This window comes from Macaca nemestrina, chromosome 6 (genome assembly GCF_043159975.1).
Source record: "Macaca nemestrina isolate mMacNem1 chromosome 6, mMacNem.hap1, whole genome shotgun sequence".
Taxonomy (NCBI): Eukaryota; Metazoa; Chordata; class Mammalia; order Primates; family Cercopithecidae; genus Macaca; species Macaca nemestrina.
The window spans coordinates 153,940,044-153,962,518 of NC_092130.1; the positions used below are offsets into that span (position 1 = coordinate 153,940,044).

The following is a 22,475-nucleotide window of genomic DNA, read 5'->3' on the forward strand; positions in this document are numbered from 1 at the left end:
CACCAAAAGCAATGACAACAAAAGCCAAAATAGACAGATGGGATGTAGTTCAACTAAAGAGCTTCTGCACAGCAAAAAAACTACCACGAGAGTGAACACGCAACCTACAGAATGAGAGAAAATGTTTGCAATTTACACATCTGACAAAGGACTAATATCCGTAATCTACAAGAACTTAAACAAATTTACAAGAAAAAAACAAACGACCGCGTCAAAAAGTGGGCAAAGGATATGAACAGACACTTCCTAAAAGAAGACATCCATGCAGCCAACAGACACATGAAAAAATGCTCATCATCACTGGTCATCAGAGAAATGCAAATCAAAACCACAATGAGATCCCATCTCACACTAGTTAGAATGGCGATCATCAAAAAGTCAGGACACAACAAATGCTGGAGAGGATGTGGAGAAATAGGAACACTTTTACACTGTTGGTGGGACCGTAAACTAGTTCAACCATTGTGGAAGACAGTATGGCAATTCCTCAAGAATCTAGAACTAGAAATACCATTTGACCTAGCCATCCCAATATTGGGTATATAACCAAAGGATTATAAATCATGCTACTACAAAGACATATGTACACACGATGTTTATTGCGGCACTATTCACAATAGCAAAGACTTGGAACCAACCCAAATGTCCATCAATGATAGACTGGATTAAGAAAATGTGGCACATATACACAATGGAATACTATGCAGCCATAAAAAAGATGAGGTCATGTCCTTTGCAGGGACATGGATGAAGCTGAAAACCATCATTCTTGGCAAACTATCACAAGGACAGAAAACCAAACACTGCATATTCCCACTTATAGGTGGGAATTGTGTCCAGTGAGAACACTTGGACACAGGGTAGGGAACATCACACACTGCGGACTAACCTGAGGTGGGGGCCTGAGGAAGGAATAGATAGCATTAGGAGAAACACTTAATGTAAATGATGAGTTAATGAGTGCAGTAAAACAACAAGGCACGTGTATACCTATGTAACAAACCTGCGCTTTGTGCACATGTACCCTAGAACTTAAAGTATAACAAAATATATATGTGTATATGTGTGTGTATATATACACACACATGTATACGTGTGTGTGTATATATATAATATATATTTTATATATATATATGTATTTCGTCCTCTATTTTTTGAAATAGTTTGACTATAGTTGGTTTGAATTATTTTTAGATTGGTAAAATTCAGCAGTGAAGTCATTGGTCTTGGGCTTTTCTTTTTGGAACACCTTTTTATTACAACTGTAGTATTATTCATTATTATTCATCCATTCAGGTTTTAGATTTCTTCATGATCCCATCTTGGTGGGTTGAATGTGTCTGGGAATTTATTCATTTCTTCTAGGTTTTCCAATTTATTGGAATATATTTGCTCTTAGAGCCTGTAATGATTCTTTGAATTTCTCTGGTCTCAGTTGTAATATGTCATTTATCTTTGATTTTAATTATTTACTTCTCTTCCTTTTTTATTTAGCCTGGATACGTGATTGTTGATTTTGTTAATCTTTTCAACAAACCATGTTTCTGTTTCAATGATCTTCTGTATTGTTTTTTCTTATTTCAATTTCATTTATTTCTGTTCTGATCTTTATTATTTTTTTTCTTTTACTAACTTTGGGCTTAGTTTTCTCTTGCTTTTTCAGTGTCTTAAGATGTATTATTAGGTCGCTTCTTTGAAGTGTTTCTACTTTTTTGATGTAAGTGCTTATTGCTACAAGCTTTCCTTTTCCTATTGCTTTTCTGTATTCTGTAGGTTTTAGTAGGTTTCGTTAGTTTCAAGAACTTTTCTATTTTTCTTCTTAATTTATTCATTGATCCACTTATCATTCTGGAGCATATTGATTAATTTTGAAGTGTTTGTATAGTTTCTAAAATTCCTCATGTGTTTGCTAGTTTTATTCCATTATGGTCAGAGAACATACTTGATATTATTTCAATTGTTTAGATTTTCAAAACATGTTTTGTGGCCTAACACATGATCTACCCTTGAAAATGAGAAATAAGAATATGTGTTCTGCAGTCATTAGATAAAATCTTCTGTAAATATTGATTGTGTCCATTTGGTTTACAGTACAGATTAAAGTTCCAATGTTTATTTGTTGATTTTTTTCGTCTAGATGATCTTTCCATTGCTGAAAGTGATATGTTGAAGTCTCTAGCTATTATTGTATTAAGAGCTGTTTTCCTCTTTAGCTACAAAGACAAAAAAAAGAAAAAAATACTTCATATATATAAGTGCTCTATGATTGTATATATAGGTTGCTCAATTTACAAGTGTTCTATCTTCTTGCTGAATTGTTCCCTTTATCATAATAAAGAAATAATTTTCTTTGTGTCTTCTTATATTTCTGTCTTGACATCTATTTTGTCTAAATATAGTTACTCTTGCTTTTTTGTTGTTGTTTTCACTAGCATAGAATACGTTTTTCCATGCCTTATTTTCCATCTCTTTATTTTATAGATGTAGTGTTTCCTGTACACAATAGGTTGTTTTATCTTTCTTTTTTTATCCATTCAACCAGATTGTTGGGTCTTGTTTTTTTGGTTTTTTGTTTTGTTTTGTTTTTTGTTTTTTTGTTTTTGTTTTTTTTTAAATTCATGTAACTATACTATGTCTTAGATAGGAAGGTTCAAACCATTTACATCTATTGTTATTATTGAGAAGTAGGGATTTACTCCTCCATTTTTTTTTTCTGGTTGTTTGTCTTCCTTTATTCCTTTCTTTCTTATTTGTTTAACCTCATTATCCACTCAAAACTAATTGCATAAAAATACAAACAAGCAAGCAAAGAGAAAACTAACAAAAACTCTACATTTTAACTTCTTCTGCTTGTTTTTTAACTTTCTGTTTTTCTGTTTATATCTTATTATTCTATGTCTTAAAACATTGTTATAGTTATTTTTAATTGTTTTTTTTTAACTTTCTAGTCAAGATACGAGTAGTTTATACACAATAATTACAGTGTTATAATATGTTATAATATTCTGTGTCTTTCTGGGTACTTACTATTGCTAGTGTGTTTTGTACCTTCAGATGATTTCTTATTGCTAATTAACATGTTTCCTTTACATTAAGGAACTCCCTTTAGCATTTCTTGTAGGTTAGGTCTGGTGTTGATGAAGTCTTTTGACTTTTGTTTGTCTATGTAAGTCTTTATTTTACCTTCAATTCTGAAGGATATTTCTACTGGATATACTATTTTAGAAGAAAAGTGATTTTTTGTTTGTTTGTTTGTTTAGCACTATAAATATGTCATGCCGCTCTCGTCCTCAGATTTCTATTTCCAGTGAGAAATCTGTTGCCAGGTGCATTTCAGCTCCTTTGTACGTTTTTTGTTTATTTTCTCTTGCTGATTTCAAGATGCTTTCTTTATGTGTCCTTGACCTTTGGAAGTTTGATTAGTAAATGCCTTGTTAGTCTTATTTGGGTTAAATCTGCTTTGTGTTCTATAAACTTTTTGTCCTTGAATATTAATATTTTTCTCTAAGTTTTAGAAGTTCTCTGTTATTATCTCTTTGAATAAACTTTCTACTCTCATATCTCTCTCTCCTCTTTAAGGCCAATAACTCTTAATTTTCCCTTTTGAGGCAGGTTTCTAGATCTTGTAGACATCCTTCATTCATTTTTATTCTCTCTCTTTTTTGAGGGGGGCGGTGGTCTATTCTGTGTTTTCTCAAATAGCCTGTCTTCAGCCTAATTCTTTCTTCTGTTTAATCAATCCTGCTCTTAAGATACTCTAATGCATTCTTCAGTGTGCATTTTTTCAGCTCCAGAATTTCTGCTTGATTCCTTTTAGTTGTTTTAATCTCTTTGTTAAATTTATCTGATAGAATTCTGAATTCCTTCTCTGTGTTTTCTTGAGTTTCCTCAATATATTACCAGGGAGTGTGGAGTCCTCGGTTCTTAGACTTACTTGGGAGAAGGAATTCAGCAAAGAGACCACTTAGGCAAAAAGGGAGAATTTACTGAAGAAAAGTAGAGAGCAGAGAGTTTATTTAGAGAGACAGTACACTCGAAGATGAAGCCCAGAAGGCTGTTGAAAGTGAATGAGCCAGCAGCAGCCCTGAGAGTTCTGCATTGGGTTTCATTGACGCCAGATATTTTCTTGAAGTTTCTGCCTCTGTCTTAAGTCTCCATGTTTTTATTTGTCTACTTTTCCCACTTCTGCATTAGTCCCTAACTAGTTCCCATCCCTGGGTGGTGGGATTCTCAGTGACTATTACTTGGTGTGCATGTGTGGGCCCGGTGTTGGACACCAATTCTACCCAATGGCTGCATTGCTCATTCCTGTCAACCCAGGAAGGTTGAATAGTGGTCAAATCTATACGTATTGTGCCTTTGTATCTCTTAAGAATTTATCCTTTGCCCTCTTCTCTTCCTTATATTCTGACAGGTTAACTACAGAATAATTACTGGGCATCTTAACGGTGTTCTTTTCAGCATAGGTACTTCCCATCCTCTCTTATATCCGGCATGCATGTTTTAGGTGGTCTCTGGTATGTGAGATTTTCCAGACCTCCCTTTTCTCAGGGGCTCTCTCTCATGCTCATGTATAGCTATCTGCCTACTCTAACAAAAACAGCTATTATGAATCCTCTGTTTGAAAGGTCACATAGCGCTGTCTTTCCAGAATTAGTACCTGGTGCCCTATTTAGTTCATTTGATGAAGTCATGTTTTCCTGATTAGTCTTAATACTTGAAGATGTTCATCAGTGTCTGGGCATTAAAGAGTTTAGTATTTATTGTAGTCTTTTCAGTCTGTGCTTGTTTGACTCATCCTTCTTGGGAAGGCTTCGTAAGTATTTGAAGGAACATGGGTGTTGTAATCGTTGGTGTCTTTGGTCACTGAAGTCATATCTGCATAAGAGAATCCCAGGCTCAGTAATTAATGCTGTGGCTCTTGCAGACTCATAGAGGTACTGCTTTGGTGGTCTTGAGTGAGATCTGGGAGAATTACCTGCATTACCAGGCAAAGGCTCTTGCTTTCTTTCTTTTCTCACTTTTCTTCAAGCAAACGGAGTCTGTCTCTCTGTTCTGAGCTGCCTGCAGTTGAAGTAGGGGTGACACAAGCACCCCTGTGGCTCCCACCACAGGGACTGCACTGGTTGTCTCCCAAGGCCCACAATAACCACTGCTTGGCTATCTATGTTCACTCAAGTTTGGAGGGCTCTAAAATCAACATGTGGTGAATCTAGCCAGGCTTATATTCTTCTTTTCAGGGCAGTGAGTTTCCCCTGGTCCTGGGTGGGCCCAGAGATGTCACCCAGGATTCAAGACCTGAAGTCAGGAACCTTAGAAATCTATGTGGGTTCTCTACTATACTGAAGCTAAGCTGTCATCCAAACCACATGAAAAAAATCCCTCATTCTCTCCTCCCACTTTCCTCAAGCAGAGGAATCTTTCCCTGTAGTCATACCACTTCAGGTCCATGACAAGTACTGCCTAGCTACCGCCAATGTTCACTCAAGGTCCAAGGGCTCTTTTGTCAGCTGCCAGGCCTGGGTCTCTCCCTTCAGGGAAATGGGCTTCCCTCTGCTCCCAGACAGGTTCAGAAATGCTGTTCAAGAGCCAAGGCCCATAATTGGTATCCCAGGATTACTTTTGGTGCTCTACCGCACTGTGGTCAATCTGGTCCACCAGCTGCAAGATAAAGTCCCTCTGCTTTCTTCAAGCAGGATTCTCTCCCCATGACCACCACAGCTGGGAATGTGCTTGGTCACACCTGAAGGCAGTATAGTTCTGAGTCTTATCCAAGGCCCACAGCAAGTACTGCTTGCCTACCACTGCTGATAATTCAGGGTCCAGGGGCTCCTTTAGTCAGCAGGTGATGAGTTCTGCTGGAATTGGATTCTTCCCTTAAGGATAGTGGGTTCCCTTCTGGCCCAGGGTGTGTCTGGAAATGTCATGCAGTAGCTAGGGCCTGAAATTGGGGGCCTCAGGTCTTTGCCTTATCCTACCGTGGCTGAGCTGGAATCCAAGTTGCAAGACAAAATCCTCTTTAACCTCCCATCTCCTATTTTCAAGCAGAGGAAAGGGTCTCTCTCAGAGGTGCTGGTTGTGCTGTTGGCGGTTTGGAGAGAGGTGGCAGAAGTACACATTTGGCTACCCCAGTTGGTGAGTTGGTGTCTCTCTAGGTCACACCCCCCACCCCCAAGTCCATTCTGAGCCCAGCAAAGCACCAGGACTTGTCCAAGAATTACAGTTCTTGTGGCCTACACTGGCTTGCAAGTTTATTTTAGACCCCAGAACACTATAGCCCATGGTGGCAGGACTTGTTGGCATTTGACTTCTGACCACTGGGATGGGCAATTCCCCTCTGGCCAGGGTTAGTCTAAATGCTTTCTCCATGGGTGCCAGCTGAGTTCTATCCCATGTTGTTTTCCACTGTGACAGGGCAGCATTGAGTTCCAATGCAAAGTTTCATAATCTCTACATTCACCTTCTCCAACACATAGATTCTCTCTTCTCACCATGTGGTTCCTGCAAGAGGATGAGAGAAGAGTGGTCCAGTCAATTCAAGACTGCCCTTTCTACGCTTTTCAGTGCCTCTTTTATTAATATGATGGTAAAATCAAGTACTGTGGTCACTCACCTGATTTTTCACTCTTATGAAGATGCTTTTATTGTGGATAGTTATTCAATCTGATGTTCCTGTGGGAGGAATGATCACTGTAGGCTTGTACTTGGACACCTTACTCCAACTCCCCTGCCACAAATCAAATTCTTTAAAATGTTAAACTCAGATATTTTATTAGCCTGGATTCTCCAGAGACACATAAATCATATGTAATTTTATTAAAAGGAATTGATTATCAAGGTTATGGAGGCCAGAAAGTTCCAACAGCTGCAGTTGGCAAGCTGAAGGTACAGGAGAAATATGGTATAGTTTCAGTGTGAGTCCAAAATACTGAAATGCTAGAGAGTATGTCGTATTGAGTTCCAGATTGAGTCTGAGTCCAAAGGCAGGAGAGGATTGATACATTGGCTTGCAGATAGGCAAAGAGAGTAAATTCTCTCTTACTCAGCTTTTTATTTTGTACTCAGGACTTTAAGGGATTGTTTAAAGACTAGTCACCCATACTGAGGTGTGCAATCTACTTTACTAAGTCTATCCATTCAAATTTTTCTTTCTTCTATTCCTCACAGACCCATCCAGAATAATGTTTAACCAGATATCTGGACACTCTATGGCCCTATCTGGACACACAAAGTTAACTATCACAAATATACCACTTGTCAACTTGGTATGCATATGCATCTTCTTCAACCATACATAGTCCCCCCACAAAAAAAAAATAAAAGAAGGAAGGAAGGAAGGAAGAAAGGAAGGAAGGAAGGAAGGAAGGAAGGAAGGAAGGAAGGAAGGAAGGAAGGAAGGAAGGAAGGAAAGAAGGAAGGAAGGACAGCAAGAAGGTCATAAATCCACCTAATATGACATAACTATTTTGCATAAAACCAAAAACACACTGACCCCTTTCCGAGAAGAGAAGGTAAAGACCTTGAGTAATGCATACTTTCTTCCTTGGTATCTCATAGGTTGCATGCTATAATGATAAATTAATAATGAAATATTTTAAGGTAAAGTTAATATGTCTTATGTTACATGATAAGGGGATAAGAGAATGAAGAGAACAAAGATTTGAAATATACACACATATTCATGACAAAATAAGGAGGAAATATTCATCACAATTATGTCTTTATTTTTCTAACTGGTGATATGGTTATAGTTGGTACTTTTTACATGGCCCATTTTATATTTTGTTTACATTCAGCAAACACCTCAGCAGGACATGATTTTTCATCTGGTGGAGTTACTGAACCCTTCATTCCTGAAGGATTTGTATCATTAGTAGTCCTGAAGGGATTGGGTTGTTGTAATTTTCATTGACTTTAAATACAGAGTATGGGAGCACTAAGATATGATCTGAAGGAACCCCTGTATGCCAGACACACTCTTCCTTATCTCCATTGTGGATTAGCTGCTGCATTTCCCCTCAGTCATCAAGTTTAATCTCTGCAGCCAGCACAGTAACTCTCTTCTTTCCCTGTTGACTTAGATGCATGAGGAGCCCGAAGTGTCTAGGCAGCATTATTTACTTCCAGTTCAAAAAAATTGTTGATGTATCTTTCAGTATCAGCTTTCCTATCTTTGGAGGTAAGACCTCTAACCTGGCAGAGCACAAGAATGTGCAAAGAGTAAGCAAAATTTTCTAGTGGGTCATTACAGATAATAACACACGATGTCACTCTTATTTCTAGGTCTTGATTCCTAAACCTGTGAATCCCAGCTACAGGAAAAACAGCACCATATATTAGGCATTAATTCAAAGCATATACAACCTTCTAGAGAACCTTGGCCCAACTCCGCAAGGTATTGCCAACCAGTTGGCAAAGAAACTAAATTTTAATAGGCCTTTCCATCATTCTATTAAATCGGCTGCCACAGAGTGATGAAGATCATGGTGGCGTCAGAAACTACATGAGCATGGGCCCATTTATGCTTTTTTTTTTTTTTTTTTCTGTGAATTGAGCTCCTTTGTCAGAAGCAATGCCATTTGGAATATCAGGAAGCATTCTGCAAATTCTGCAAGCGCAAGTATGGTAGTTTTGGCAGAGGTATTGCCTGCAGGGAAGGCAAATCTCTATCCAGTGTAAATGCCTATTTAGTATTTACTAAGGACAAAACATTATCTCTTCCAAAATGGAAGTCAACCAATGTAATTATCCTGCCCTGATGTAGCTGACTGATCATTTGGAGGATGGTGTCATATTGAAGGCTCAGTTTCGGTTTCTATGGCTGAGAGCTTCAGCATTCAGCAGTGGCTGTAGTGAGATTGGCTTTGGTGAATGGAAGTTCATATTCCTAATCCCAAGCATAATTTCCATCCCAGCCATCATAGCCACTTTATTCATAAGCTCACCAGCTGATGACAGAAGTGACTGGGCAAAGAGGCTGGCTGGTATTCATAGAACAGGCTATCCTGTCCACTTCATTATTAAACTGCTGGTATGTTGAGGTTATCACTTGGTGAAAATGAGCACGGGTGTTCACATTTTTGCCCATTCAGATTGATCTGTCCACATACCACTTCCCCAAATTTCCTCATCACCAATTTTTCAACCATGCTCTTCCCAAGGTCCTAGTCATAGAACCATACCATTAGTCACAGCCTGTGAATTGGTACACAATTGCACAGGTGGCCATTACTCCTTCCAAGCAAAGTGAAAAACCAGGAGCATTGCTCAAATTCTGCCACTAGCAAGGTTTCGCTTCATCATTTCTATTCACAAATGTTATAGAAAGGGGCTATATGCTATGGCTGTCCACATTCAGTTGGTACCTGCATATTTTGCAGCACCATCTGCAAAACAGGCCTGAACCTTCTTTTATTTAGTAAAACTGATCACAGGGAATTATCTATGAGGCCACAGAGGAAGTCTGAGAGAGAGAAGTCTGAGAGAGAAGGAGTGGGGACAGTGGAAATTTGTGCTACTTCTTCACGTAACTTATTTGTGCCTTCAAGGCCTACTGAGGCCATGTCACCTATATACAACATCCATTTGATGATGGAACTCTGTAGTGCATGTCCAACTTTATGACTTGGTAAGTCAGGTAATAGTACACTCACTCAGATCACATGGTAAATTGGTAGACAATAGTTAAATGTTCAGAGTTTATGGCTCAGTAGCAGACCAAGACTACCTCTCAAAGAGAACGCAGTTACCTGCTGACAATAGCACGTTTTTTTTTTTTTTTTTTTTTTCCCCAGAACTCTATCTATGAGAGGGTCCTATCTTCAAAGGATTGGATGAGACACACACATATTGAGAAGGTCAATCTGTTGTATTTAGACTACTGATTCAAATACTAATTTCATCCAAAAACATCCTCACAAATACACCCAGAATATTGTTTAACTGAATATCTCTGCATCTCACGGCCCAATCAAGCTGACACATAAAATTAACCATCACAGATTTATTTAAATTTTTTAGTTTGTCCTGTATGTACATGTTTAATTTCTCAAATTTCTAAAAACAAACAAAAAAATCCTGCATTAAGGCAAAACTAAAATAATACTGTTGAAAAATAATAGCATGTTTAAAAAGTAATATAATTGGGCTTCTAATACATAACATTCTCTACTTATCCACCTTTTTCATCTTTTACTATTTGTTTCCTTTCATCAAATTATGTATTTTTTTTTCTATCCTCTTAAAACAACATGACTGGTAATGCAAAGATAAAGGTACAAAAATATTAATTATAAATGGTTTGAAAAAGGCATTTCAAAAAGATAGTCGTTAACAGTATCGTTAACACATAGAGATTTATAAGATGTAACTCATGTTAAAAAGGCAAGTTTTATTTATGATCTGACTTTTCTAATTGTATTTATGTGAAAAGTTAGTGTTAAAAAAGAGGAAGTATTTCCGGTTTTCAAGAAATATATGTTGAATGATTTAATAGAAGAATATCAGTCTTTCCCTTATGTATTTTACAGCTTAGTGGGCATGGTAAACAATTACATCAAATGTGATGAGTATCATGATAGGGAATGAAATATGTTATCTAAGTCAAGAGCAGGTTCATCCATCCTAATCTAGTGAGTCAGGAAAGGCCTCCCTAAGGAGGAAATTGAAAATGAGATATGGCAAACATTTAGTTAGAGGAAAATACAAAAAGAAGGGAAAGGTGTAAAAAGGTGAGGGAAACAGATGCAAACATCAGGCTTGAAAGCTAGGACAGGCCTTCTGAGACATAAAGACAAAACAAAACAATTGCTATGTATTAAGTGTATGGCAAGAGGGAAAAGAGGCAGAGATGCCTCTGGGATTCGGGGCCAGATGATCCAGGATGTATAAATAAGGTCATAGATTCAAGGAATTACAATAACAATAAAAGTAAAGATTTAAAAAAATTATACTTTTTTAATAAAAGAGATTTAAAAACAAGCAAGCCACATGGCCAATATAACACTGAAATACGCATGACGCTAACCCTGGTTTTTATGACTTCAGCTTTATAGTTCGTAAATGCTGTGACTTGAAGATTTTTAACCTAGATTCTGATATGACTACATTTGTGATGTGGAAAAATCACCCCTTTGGTATGAAAAATTGCTTGGAGTAGAGCAAGAGTGGAGGCAGTATGATTAGAAGATTTCTCTGGTGGTCCGGAGACGATAAGATGAAGGAAAAGATATGATGTAGCCATAGAGATGAACACAGATGTCTTGAGAAGATATTTCAGAGATGGGAAGGCTACATGTGATAATTATTTTGGTGCTGAGCTTGCAAAGGAGGTGTAAAACATGAAACATCTCTAATTTTGGCTATGTTTAAAAAACAGAATTTAAAGAGTCAAATAATTCAAAGATAAAATGGAGTGCTCAAGAAATAGGTGAGGGCAGGATGTAAATGGGAATTGTAAAGTATATGATGTAAGTCAACACAGCAGGGATAAGCTAGTTAAAACTCCAGTTTAAAATTTACTCTCTTGGTAATTTTGATTATACAGTTTATTATCATTTATTATAATCACCATGCAGGGCAAAAGACCACTGAAGCTTATTACCCCTGAATAAATACAATTTTGCATTCTTTGATCAATATCTCCCACCTCCATCCACATCCTTGTAAACGTTCTTACCATAAAAACCAAAAGATAAGTATGTGAGGTGACGGATTTGTTAATTAGTTTGATTTAATTTATAACATAAGCATATATCAAAATATTATAATGTACCCATGATTTTATGATATAAACAATGACTATTTTCAATTAATGTTTAAAAATTTATAATTTCAGAATCGTGTTAGGATTGTAAAATCTTTAAGGTTGTTTTACAATTCATAATTTCTAGGAGTACATGGTCTGTTTTAAATATTCAATCATCAGTCTACTACATTAAGACATTATTTTTACAGATGGGCATTTATCAATGAAAAGAACACTATTTATGAAAAAAATACTATTTTTTCCTAATACATAGTACATATGGCCAGAGGACAAGCCGTGAGTTTTATATTACTTGAAATTTAAAAGGTACAAAAAATATAACATTTCCTAAACATGAGAACATGGTGGTTGAAAATGTATTCTCCCAGAGTCACACAGAAAATAAGTAATTACAAATCTCTTTCTCTCTCTGATTAGTCTCTCTGAATACAGAGTCTGTGCTTCTACAGTGTTATACGGTAGTTCCCCCTTAATCATGGTTTCACTTTCTGAGATTTCGATTACCTGCAGTAAATAACAACAAGCTATTTTGAGAGAGAAAGATAGACCATTCACATAACTTTTGTTACAGTATATGGTTATAATTGTTCCATTTTATCATTAGTTATTGTTCATCTCTTATTGTGCCTAACTTATTAAATTTTACCATAGGAAGGTACATACAGGAAAAAATATAATATATACAGGGTTCAGTAGTATCCACAGTTTCAGGGATCCACTTACAAAGATACTCTGTACTCAAGGGGAATAAAATCAGTTAAAACTTAAGGTAGCTATTCTAAACTTGCCATTAAAATAATTTCAGAGATTTCTCATATCATATCTTAGAACTTAGTCATTTTAAATGTAATCAACATTAATTAATATTTTACACTCAAGAGGTAGGTTAATGGATTTTTTTAATGCACTAAAGTTTTAAATCTTGGTAACATTTTATTCATAAATATCTTTGTTTTAACAGATACATATTAATTTTCACTTTATTTGAAATCTAGTCCCTTATGATGTCTAAATATGACTGTTAAAAATTTTGAGTATAATAAGAACTGAAATATATAACTCCCTCTCCCTCCTACAGTGAAAGTCAAGGTAACCATTAAGATAATCATTGCAGAGCTGTTATATGGACACAAATTGATAGTGCCAAAATTATGTTTTATGTAATGATAATGCATATATTTACAGAACTCTTCTTTTCTACCTCTCTAAAGCTTCACACTGACCAAGATAAAGGAGATGGAAATTTAAAGTACATACTAACAGGAGATGGGGCTGGCAGTCTATTTGTTATAGATGAAAATACAGGAGACATTCATGCTGCAAAGAAACTAGACAGAGAAGAAAAATCTCTGTACATTCTTCGTGCCAAGGCTATAGACAGAAAAACTGGGCGGCAGGTGGAACCGGAATCAGAATTTATCATTAAAATTCATGATATCAATGACAATGAGCCAAAATTTACAAAAGACTTATACACTGCCAGTGTTCCTGAAATGTCTGGAGTCGGTAGGTATACTCTAATCCACGTAAACTACTTTTTATTTGTTTGTTTGCTCAGGTAATCATTAATGACATGTGGTTATGATATGTGGCCTCTTTCAAAATAAGAGTTATAACTGGAAACTACTATTTAGCTTAAACTAACTCTTCTATTTTTATTTCTGTATATCTTAATTCTGCTATGTTGTAATTCATATAAAATATTATTATCGATAGCAGTTAATTCATTTTATTTCAATCAATACCCTCAACTCTACTCAATTGGCATTCAAATGGCAGTCAAGTGGAATGTATATCTATCAGAAATCAAAAGAATAATTGTATCAGTAGTTTTGGACAATTTTGCTTGCATTATTTGAATAACAGTTAATGCTCTCAATTGGCATATTTCTGTTGAAATGTTTTCTCATTTGATCTTTAAAGCCAATTTATGTGGTAGGCATGAGAAATAGAACTTTAAATCCCTATTCTGTTAATTAGAAATTCAAGATTCAGAAAGATTAAGCAACTGAATTAAGATCAAATAACTTGGCGGCATCATGACAAGATTACAAGTCTTTTTACGTTATTTTTGTGCACATTCCACTGCTGAACATTGGCTTATGCAAACTGAAAATAATAGTTTCACTTCTTAAGGCTGCCCACCATTTTAGATGCCACTTGTGCGAAGTTTTATCTGTGTATGACTACATTTAACTCTATTAATATAAAAGGTTTAGATTTGTTAGTGAGACAATGAGAACTGATTCACATCATAAAAATATTTCTAAAATAACTGATACAAACTTAATTTATAAGATCTGCAACCAATTTCCCAAATTTGATGCAATTTAATTGAACACTATTTAAAAACCAGTTTTCAGTGTATGATTTTGACATTCTTTTAACTAATATATGTTTCAGTCTAAAATAATTTATATACAATGAAAAACAAACTTACTCACTTTTACTGAATGTTTAATACAAAATGTTAACTATGTCATTTAGCAGGAAGAACCAAGAGTTTTTTAAAAACTTATTTATTCTCACCTCCAATGAAATCTCATCTAACGAGGAAAAAACAGTTAAATAGAACTGAAATAGCCCTTTCAGGTATTCACTCTAATAAAACAAAAGAATTTATCAAATTAGACAAGAGTCCTGTGAAATCATAAAGCTCTAATACAAAACATGAGTGGATATGTTTCTTGTTATATTTTTCAGGACCTTAGTTGCATGGGAAGTACTAGATAGGTTTGTATAGGACAACCAGTGGGTTAATTTAGACACATATCATGCTTTTTGTTTTGTTTTGTTTTGTTTTTTAATGGGTTTATATGTGAGATTAAGGTGCACGTAAAATTATACTCATCAACTTCCTATTGATTATTATTTTAAAGTATTTCTGTTTTTTAGTATCTTTTGAAAAATATTGTTTCTCTTGTGTACATATCATTTTACCAGATATGTTGAAACTTTACAATACAAAAGTTTCACTTGTCCTTCCTCAGAAAGATTTCACATACTTAGAAAAGTAAAAGGTATAATTAAGATAATGGAAATATTTGAATATGAGAAACTTTAAGAATGATTGTTTTAAATGTGAATACTCAAAATATTTCAAAGAAATACCCCATTTTTGTGGAAAAAAAGCAAATATTTCCCTATCAGAGACTATTGATATTTAATCGCCCATAACCTGTATTTTCTCCTACATTATTTTCTGATACTTAATGAACTATTATATTTTACTCTGTGTATTGCTGTTTGTCACCTGTGTACATAATTCAAATGTATTTTGTCTCGTTTGAAATAGTAATACATCTAGGTTCTATTAATATTTGTTGAGTAACAATATCAGAACTGAAATAAACACACACACACACATATATACACACACACATACATATATGTATTTTTTTAAATCCTTCACTGGTTCCATCACTAATAATAAAATATACAATATATAAGTTTATGCATGAAAGATGCTTTGTAGTTTATATTGTACAAAATCTCTTTCTGTAAGACAATCTATATTTCATTTACGTAAGCTTTAAAGTGTAAGCAGTACAACTTCGGATTAATGTAGGTTGCAAATACAAGGATTTGAGCCATTGTCAGTTGCATTCGCTACATGGCTAGAATTCCCACGAAATGAGACAAATAATATAGTAGCAGGCAGATGTATGGCTAAGGCTGCAGCTTTTGGAACTAAAAAATAAAGATTTAAGAATACAGATAAATTTTAATCTTATTTGTAGAGGACAATTGTTATTCTTCATTACTAATACTAACATTATATTACTTGCTTCCACTTTGGTTCACCTATAACTTTGTATGTACTTCCATTACTTAAATATAAATGTATAATATATTATATATAATATGCATTTGCAGAAAATACTAGACTTGGTTTAATTGCCTATTTTAATAAATAAATAAACATGAGCCCAAAATAATTAAACTGACTTGGTCAACTTACTACTAGCCTAATTTTAAAAAGAAAAAGAAAAGTTAATAGATGCAGAGTGTATTAGTCCATTTTCATGCTGCTGATAAAGTCATATCCGAGACTGGGAAGAAAAAGAGATTTAATGGAATTACAGTTCCACATGGCTGGGGAGGCCTCACAATTGTGGCAGAAGGCAAGGAGGAGCAAATTATGTCTTACATGGACAGCAGCAGGCAAAGAAAGAGAGCTTGTGCGTGGAAACTCCTGTTTTTAAAACCATCAGATGTCTTGAGACTCATTCACTATCCAGAGAAAGATGCAGAAAAGACCCGCCCCCATAATTCAGTCTCCTCCAATCGGGTTCCTCCCATGACACATGGGAATTGTGGGAGTTACAATTCAAGATGATATCTGGGTGAGAACATAGTCAAACCGTATCACAGAGATAGCTGGACAATTTTAATGCCTTACTATTTTTCTCTGTTAAATAGTGATGTTTATTATTCAAAATCTAGTCTGGAAATCTTTTAATTTATTACATTGTGAGTAACTCCTCTAAATTAGTATCTTTGTTATTTATTACTTTAAATCAAATGCCCTTCTCATTCAAATTAAATCTAAATAAGAATATAAGGGGATAAACCCCTTGCATTTTAATACATACATATCTATATATAACTGTATATATATATATATATAAAACTATATATAACCACATATATCACTATATATAACCATATAAATATGTCTAAATAAAAAGTAGATGTATTTTACCTCCTAAACTTGTGTTGATCTTTTATTGTAACTCTCCTATCTTATTTAAAGGAGAATAAAAGACTAAATATAATTATTACGGGTGTGATTTCTTTTACTGCTATGTATCCAAATAAACCAATTTACATAGGAAAGCTAACAAGTATATTTAGGAACTCTGCCATGCCTTGTGTATCCCATATGTTAACAGTTAAATCTGATGCATAATCAAAGAATTAAGAATACATCTATAAATAAAGTAATACACAATGATTTAATTCTCAAATTATTTTCAGATAGTACAAGATATTTTCATTTAAATCAAAGAGTTAAAGACTACAAGTATTAGCTTTGTTAAGAAATAGAGTCTTATGGAATAAGATAAGTTTTATTTATTATTGACCTACCCTTCTTTACAATGGTATTTTCTGGCCGGGCGCGGTGGCTCAAGCCTGTAATTCCAGCACTTTGGGAGGCCGAGACGGGCGGATCACGAGGTCAGGAGATCGAGACCATCCTGGCTAACACGGTGAAACCCCGTCTCTACTAAAAATACAAAAAAAAAAAAAAAAAAAAAAAAAAAAAAATAGCCGGGCGACGTGGCGGGCGCCTATAGTCCCAGCTACTTGGGAGGCTGAGGCAGGAGAATGGCGTAAACCCAGGAGGCGGAGCTTGCAGTGAGCTGAGATCTGGCCACTGCACTCCAGCCTGGGTGGCAGAGCGAGACTCCGTCTCAAAAAAAAAAAAAAAAAAATACGATGCTATTTTCTGGTGATCTCCATTTATCTGTCGCTTATTTTCATTCATTTTTATTTCTTAAATTATTTGTTTCTTCCTCTTCTCTCTCAACAACTATTTCCCTTGTTGTTTCCTTCTGCTTCAATTTCTGTCTGTCACAATCATATGCCATATTTCACATTGGATTTTTAGTGCCAAATGCTCAACCCATTTTCAGTTAAATTAAAATGACTCCAATAAACTCATGAAATCTGAAATACATTAGCATATTCTAATCAGAACACATAATTTGGAAGATATATAAAGATATATATTTAAAGATAATGGGATACATTTCGATTACAACGTTTTGTATTTTCCTTTTCTATTTCTACTTTCTGTATTTTTTTATTTCTTGTGATCATTATACTATTGATTAAATATTTTCTATCAACTTGCTTCATGTGCATCCTTTCGTCTTCACCTAGGCAAATTCTTGTTGTGTAAATTTGGTGATTTGGGATGCATCCTTTCTCAATGACTGGAAATTTCCCTTACTTTCACTCTCAAAAACCTATCTAGTCCTTCTCCTAACACCTTGACCCCCAACCAGGAATCGTTTTGTAATTTTTTTACAGACAACAAAAATAACTCAGGCAATGAATTCTTCATGTCCCAGAGGTTCACTGCGTGTGGATTCAATAATGTATCCAATTACATTTGTAACACCAGAGAGAGGCCATTTGGTAAAGCATTTATAAGGAAATTTCTTGACCAAATATATCTAGAACGGACTTAGACCTAGTCCAACACTATCACACACTGGGTTTGTGGTCTTTAGCAACTTCTATGTGCCCAAGGCCCACATCCCAAATGTATCATGAAGATAAAGTAATAAAAATCAATCAGGTGCTGAGAACTATGCCTAGTCTACATTAAGCATTCTGTGAAAGTTAGTTCTTATGATTTTGCACTAGATTCTCTGCTGGGTTTTAAATATAAAACGTTGAACAAATTAGATATGGACTCTGCCCTTAAAGAGTTTGCATTTCACAGGAAAATAAACTTGTATGTAACAAAGCATGATTTGAATTCATGGACATCTAATTAATGGACCCCTTATAATTCCACGACACTGTCTGAAAACATTACCGCCACTTCTCTTATTAGTGGCCCCCACAGCACAAACATTTATGTCAGGGGCACTGTTTACCTCTGGTCCTCAAGTTAATGGCTGTCATTGCCCTATTGCAGAAGCAAACAGTTGACTCTATCCAAACCAGATTCATAGAAAGGTGTGAAGAATAAACTCCTTTTTCACTTTCTGTAACTTTCATTACCTTATTCTCACATTGAGCCAAGTCAAAATATTCCAGTCTGTTTTCTACAGTGCTCAAAAGGTAGGCCTTAGGCTACCTATGTTTTGGGGTCACGGGGTCAATTACATTTACGATTTCAAATATTTCAAACACTAGATTCAAAACATTTTCATATTTGCATATAAGGCACAAATATATAGAGGGATTTTTTTCTTTTGTATATGAAGTTTATTTTGTATAGTGTAATAAACTGAATTGATTTAACTTCCTCTAATACGTATAAATATATACGTAAGACCAACTGGCATAGCTTGGTCACATTGTGTAATCTAAACTTTTCTTATCTTTAAATAATAATAATACTAATATTGATGAATTTTTCTTCCATATCCAGAGGAATGCTTTTGGTTCCCCAAAATCTTTAGCCACCAAGTTATTTATTTATTGGCTTTTAACATTTCTTCACGATTTACAAAATGTCTTTGGAATTTTTCCTAAAGATTATTAATTATATAGTTAAGTAAATAATGAATTAAGAATTACAGTAAACTTCTTTGATTCCTTAAGATAGTTTCTATTTAAGATATATGCAAAACTCTTATAAAAATGTGAATTGCAAAAATAATGATCTCAAAATCATGTTCATCTCTTTTATATGAGATGCAATATATAAATTTGTCATTCAAATTTCACTATATTTTACTTAGTATATTTTTATCTTTAATATGAAAATAAAATATTTATTTTAAATAACTAAAGAACAAATAAAATTTATACATATTTTGGAAAATTTAGAGGGATGTAAATTTCCATGTGTATTCTCTTTTATTTTTTCTTTATAAACAAACATTTATAAAATTAACATAAAACATATAAACCAATTTCCATTTAATTTTATTACTAAAAACTTTTAACTGTGTAAAGAGTCATTACACTTCTGAAAAAACTATAACTGTGTATTCCCTATAATCCAACACATTGTCTCTCAGTTTGCTAAAAAACAACATATCAATGATATTTTATCAGTGACTACCAGTGTTTAAAAGCATTCTTAAGTATTACCAGAGCTCTGACAGGTGGAACAAGTATTTTACATGTGTGCTTTCAGCTTTTTGGCCACATCATAGAATTTATTTCTGTTGTTTATATTAACTTATTTATCTTTGTCATGCATCTTGGCGTAACTTCAAAGATCATCTATCCATTAACAGAGCTAATAATCAAAACTAAAATTCCACAAAAATATTATTTGAAAGAGTCAAATAAATATAGAAGATTGTTTTTACCTGTACCCATTAAGAAAGCTTACAGTAATGCTCACGTTAAAAGAAAAATAAAAGGGGTAATTCAAGAAACGTCCTAAAATTGATGAATGAACTACTTGTACTTTCAGCATATTGGTAATGCTTAATAATTCATATTTCAATAACCTCCAATTGTGAAAACCACATTTATTCTAATATATATCATATAGGGTTATATAAAAAGGACATTACATGCAAATTTTTTTAAAAAAACACTGTTGGATTTCTGCACATCATAAAGTGATTTGTGTGGGGGGAATAAAATCACTTTATCATTTTTGCTTTCATCTAATAAACACATGGGTGGATAATTTTTTAATGATAAAAGCTTACAACTGGGATGGATTAAGTAAATATGTAATGTTTCCATTCACTCACAGGACACATCAATTCCATTACAGTTGAGAAAACAGGGGCCTCAAGAGAATGAGCTCAAGTTGTCATCGTTATGCTAATTAATTCTGATAAAACATTAAAAAGTCTTGCTCAATTCATGTGTTAACATTCAAATATATTGACAGGAAATGAGCTGTCAATATTGATCTTAATTACTATATATTAATTTTTGGAATCGGCATACACATATACACACAACATTTGAGAAACATCCACCGTAATTCAATTAGACAAGTTACTGAGTGTGTAATGTATGTGGGCTATTAAATTAGGTGGTAGAGCCAATATGGAATCTTCCTGTTTTCAAAAACTTTAAAATGTGTGTAAGAGTCAGACTCAAACTTTTAGAAATTATGTAAAATATACTGAAAAATGTCCTACAATGTAGCTTTGTCCAAGGGCACACCTAGTAGGCTTCAGCTAAGGGTGATGTTAGAACCATGCTTTGAATCTTTATAGAAATTCAGGAAAAAATAATTTGAAAAATTCATCAGTATATTTTATTATGTTGATCCCTGCTTTTAAAGCACTTCTATGTTTTGAAAGACTTGAAACAAAATTTAACATAATTTAAATTTAATGATATGAAATTAGATAGTAAGCTTAAATTGCAGTATCGATTGTGACACAGAATTACACACCATACAGCTTCTTTTGGAGAATAATGATTTACAAATGTGCATCAAATAACCAGTATTATGCAGCATATCAATAAGGGTAATCATAAGCAACCGTAGTATATATATTTAAAAGAGAGGCATAGTCCCTTCATAATTAGATATATCTTAGGAACAAAAAATATCTTGCAAGTCAATTTTACAGCATTTTGGTTTGTTTCTTCATAGAAATTGTCTCTTTATTTTTTATTTTATTTACCATTCACAGTCAAATATATCAGAGTAAAAAGCAGTAGCAGGTTAAAAAATGTTGGATTCGTCTTTTAAATACATGTTTCCAGTTAGCAGCAAATGTATTAAATTACAAATTTCATGTGTGTTATATTCATTTTAAGAATGTTTGCCCTAAAACATTTCCAATCAATTAAAAATGCAATGTATTAACTAATCTCATTATATTCACCTTACTGATAAATATATTTTGATACTTTTCTTAGACAAAAAATTAAGAAATACTCAAGTTTATAGAAAATGAGAAAGAAAAGTAACTTTTTGGGGATGTATCTAAATAAATTTCTTCAAACATACCACATTGTCTAATACAAAACACTGACAGCAACATATTTTTAAGAAAGATTATTTCAAATTTGGAAGTATGTAAATGTGTCTGTTTGGGGATGGGGTTTCATGTAGGTACATCTGTTATACAAGTAACTGCAACAGATGCAGATGACGCCAACTATGGAAATAGTGCCAAAGTGGTCTATAGCATATTGCAAGGACAGCCATATTTTTCAGTGGACCCAGAATCAGGTACAACATTTAAACTTGGTCGACTTCTTATTGTACAATACGTTAAGATGCATAATTAATTTAGAGATTTTAAAAATATTTTTAAATCATTATTCATTCAGTTTCATGTTTCTATTTGTTTCCTCTCATTATTGAATGTGAAAAAATGCAAACTTTCTATTATTTTAATAACTTATTTGAACCCTTAGCTCTTTAAACTATTATTCATTGGGTTTAAATCTGAAACACTAAATACAAAATTTCACAGAGATTCAGCACATTATGTGGCATAGAGAATACTTACACCTTGGATATGACAATTATCAAAATTAGACAACTGTATTTGTCTAAAGATTTTTGACTGAAGTTAATTTTTGTAATCAAAAAAATAAATACATTGATTTAGCAAAACCCATTTCATGAACAATAGCCCATGGCAAAATCCTTCTTGTTCTGTGAATTATGTTAAAGTAGTTATGGATTGAAAGACATATTTAAATACATTGACATTTTATGTTTGTTATAATCAACTTCTGTAAAATGAATCTTGTCTAGCTTAATTTAAAAACTAAACTTTTGTCTGCTTTTTCCAAAAGGCATAATAAAAACTGCATTACCAGACATGAGCAGAGAAAATAGAGAGCAGTACCAGGTTGTTATACAGGCCAAAGACATGGGTGGCCAGATGGGAGGCCTTTCTGGAACAACCACAGTGAACATCACACTGACAGATGTCAACAACAACCCTCCTCGATTTCCTCAGAGTAAGGAATGTTTCAGTGATCTCATGTCCGAAAACTTCTCAAACACACTAGTAGCCGAGTTTAATATTCATGCTTCATGCTAGTAGTTTTGCTATTGGTTGATGCATAAAGGAAA

The 22,475-nt window shown here is 34.1% G+C and overlaps 1 protein-coding gene across 2 annotated transcripts in view; it reads left to right on the forward strand.

The window, feature by feature from the left end:
• LOC105472991 (cadherin 9) overlaps positions 1-22,475 on the forward strand; it is a 166,301-nt gene that overhangs the window by 110,393 nt on the left and 33,433 nt on the right. The window contains exons 3-5 of one of the 2 annotated variants that reach the window (XM_071099071.1): positions 12,979-13,273; positions 21,498-21,617; positions 22,193-22,360. The exons of the other annotated variant lie outside the window; for it this stretch is intronic. Coding sequence (XP_070955172.1) covers positions 12,979-13,273; positions 21,498-21,617; positions 22,193-22,360 — 583 coding nt within the window. The remainder of the gene's footprint in view (positions 1-12,978; positions 13,274-21,497; positions 21,618-22,192; positions 22,361-22,475) is intronic. 2 annotated transcript variants of the gene reach the window in all.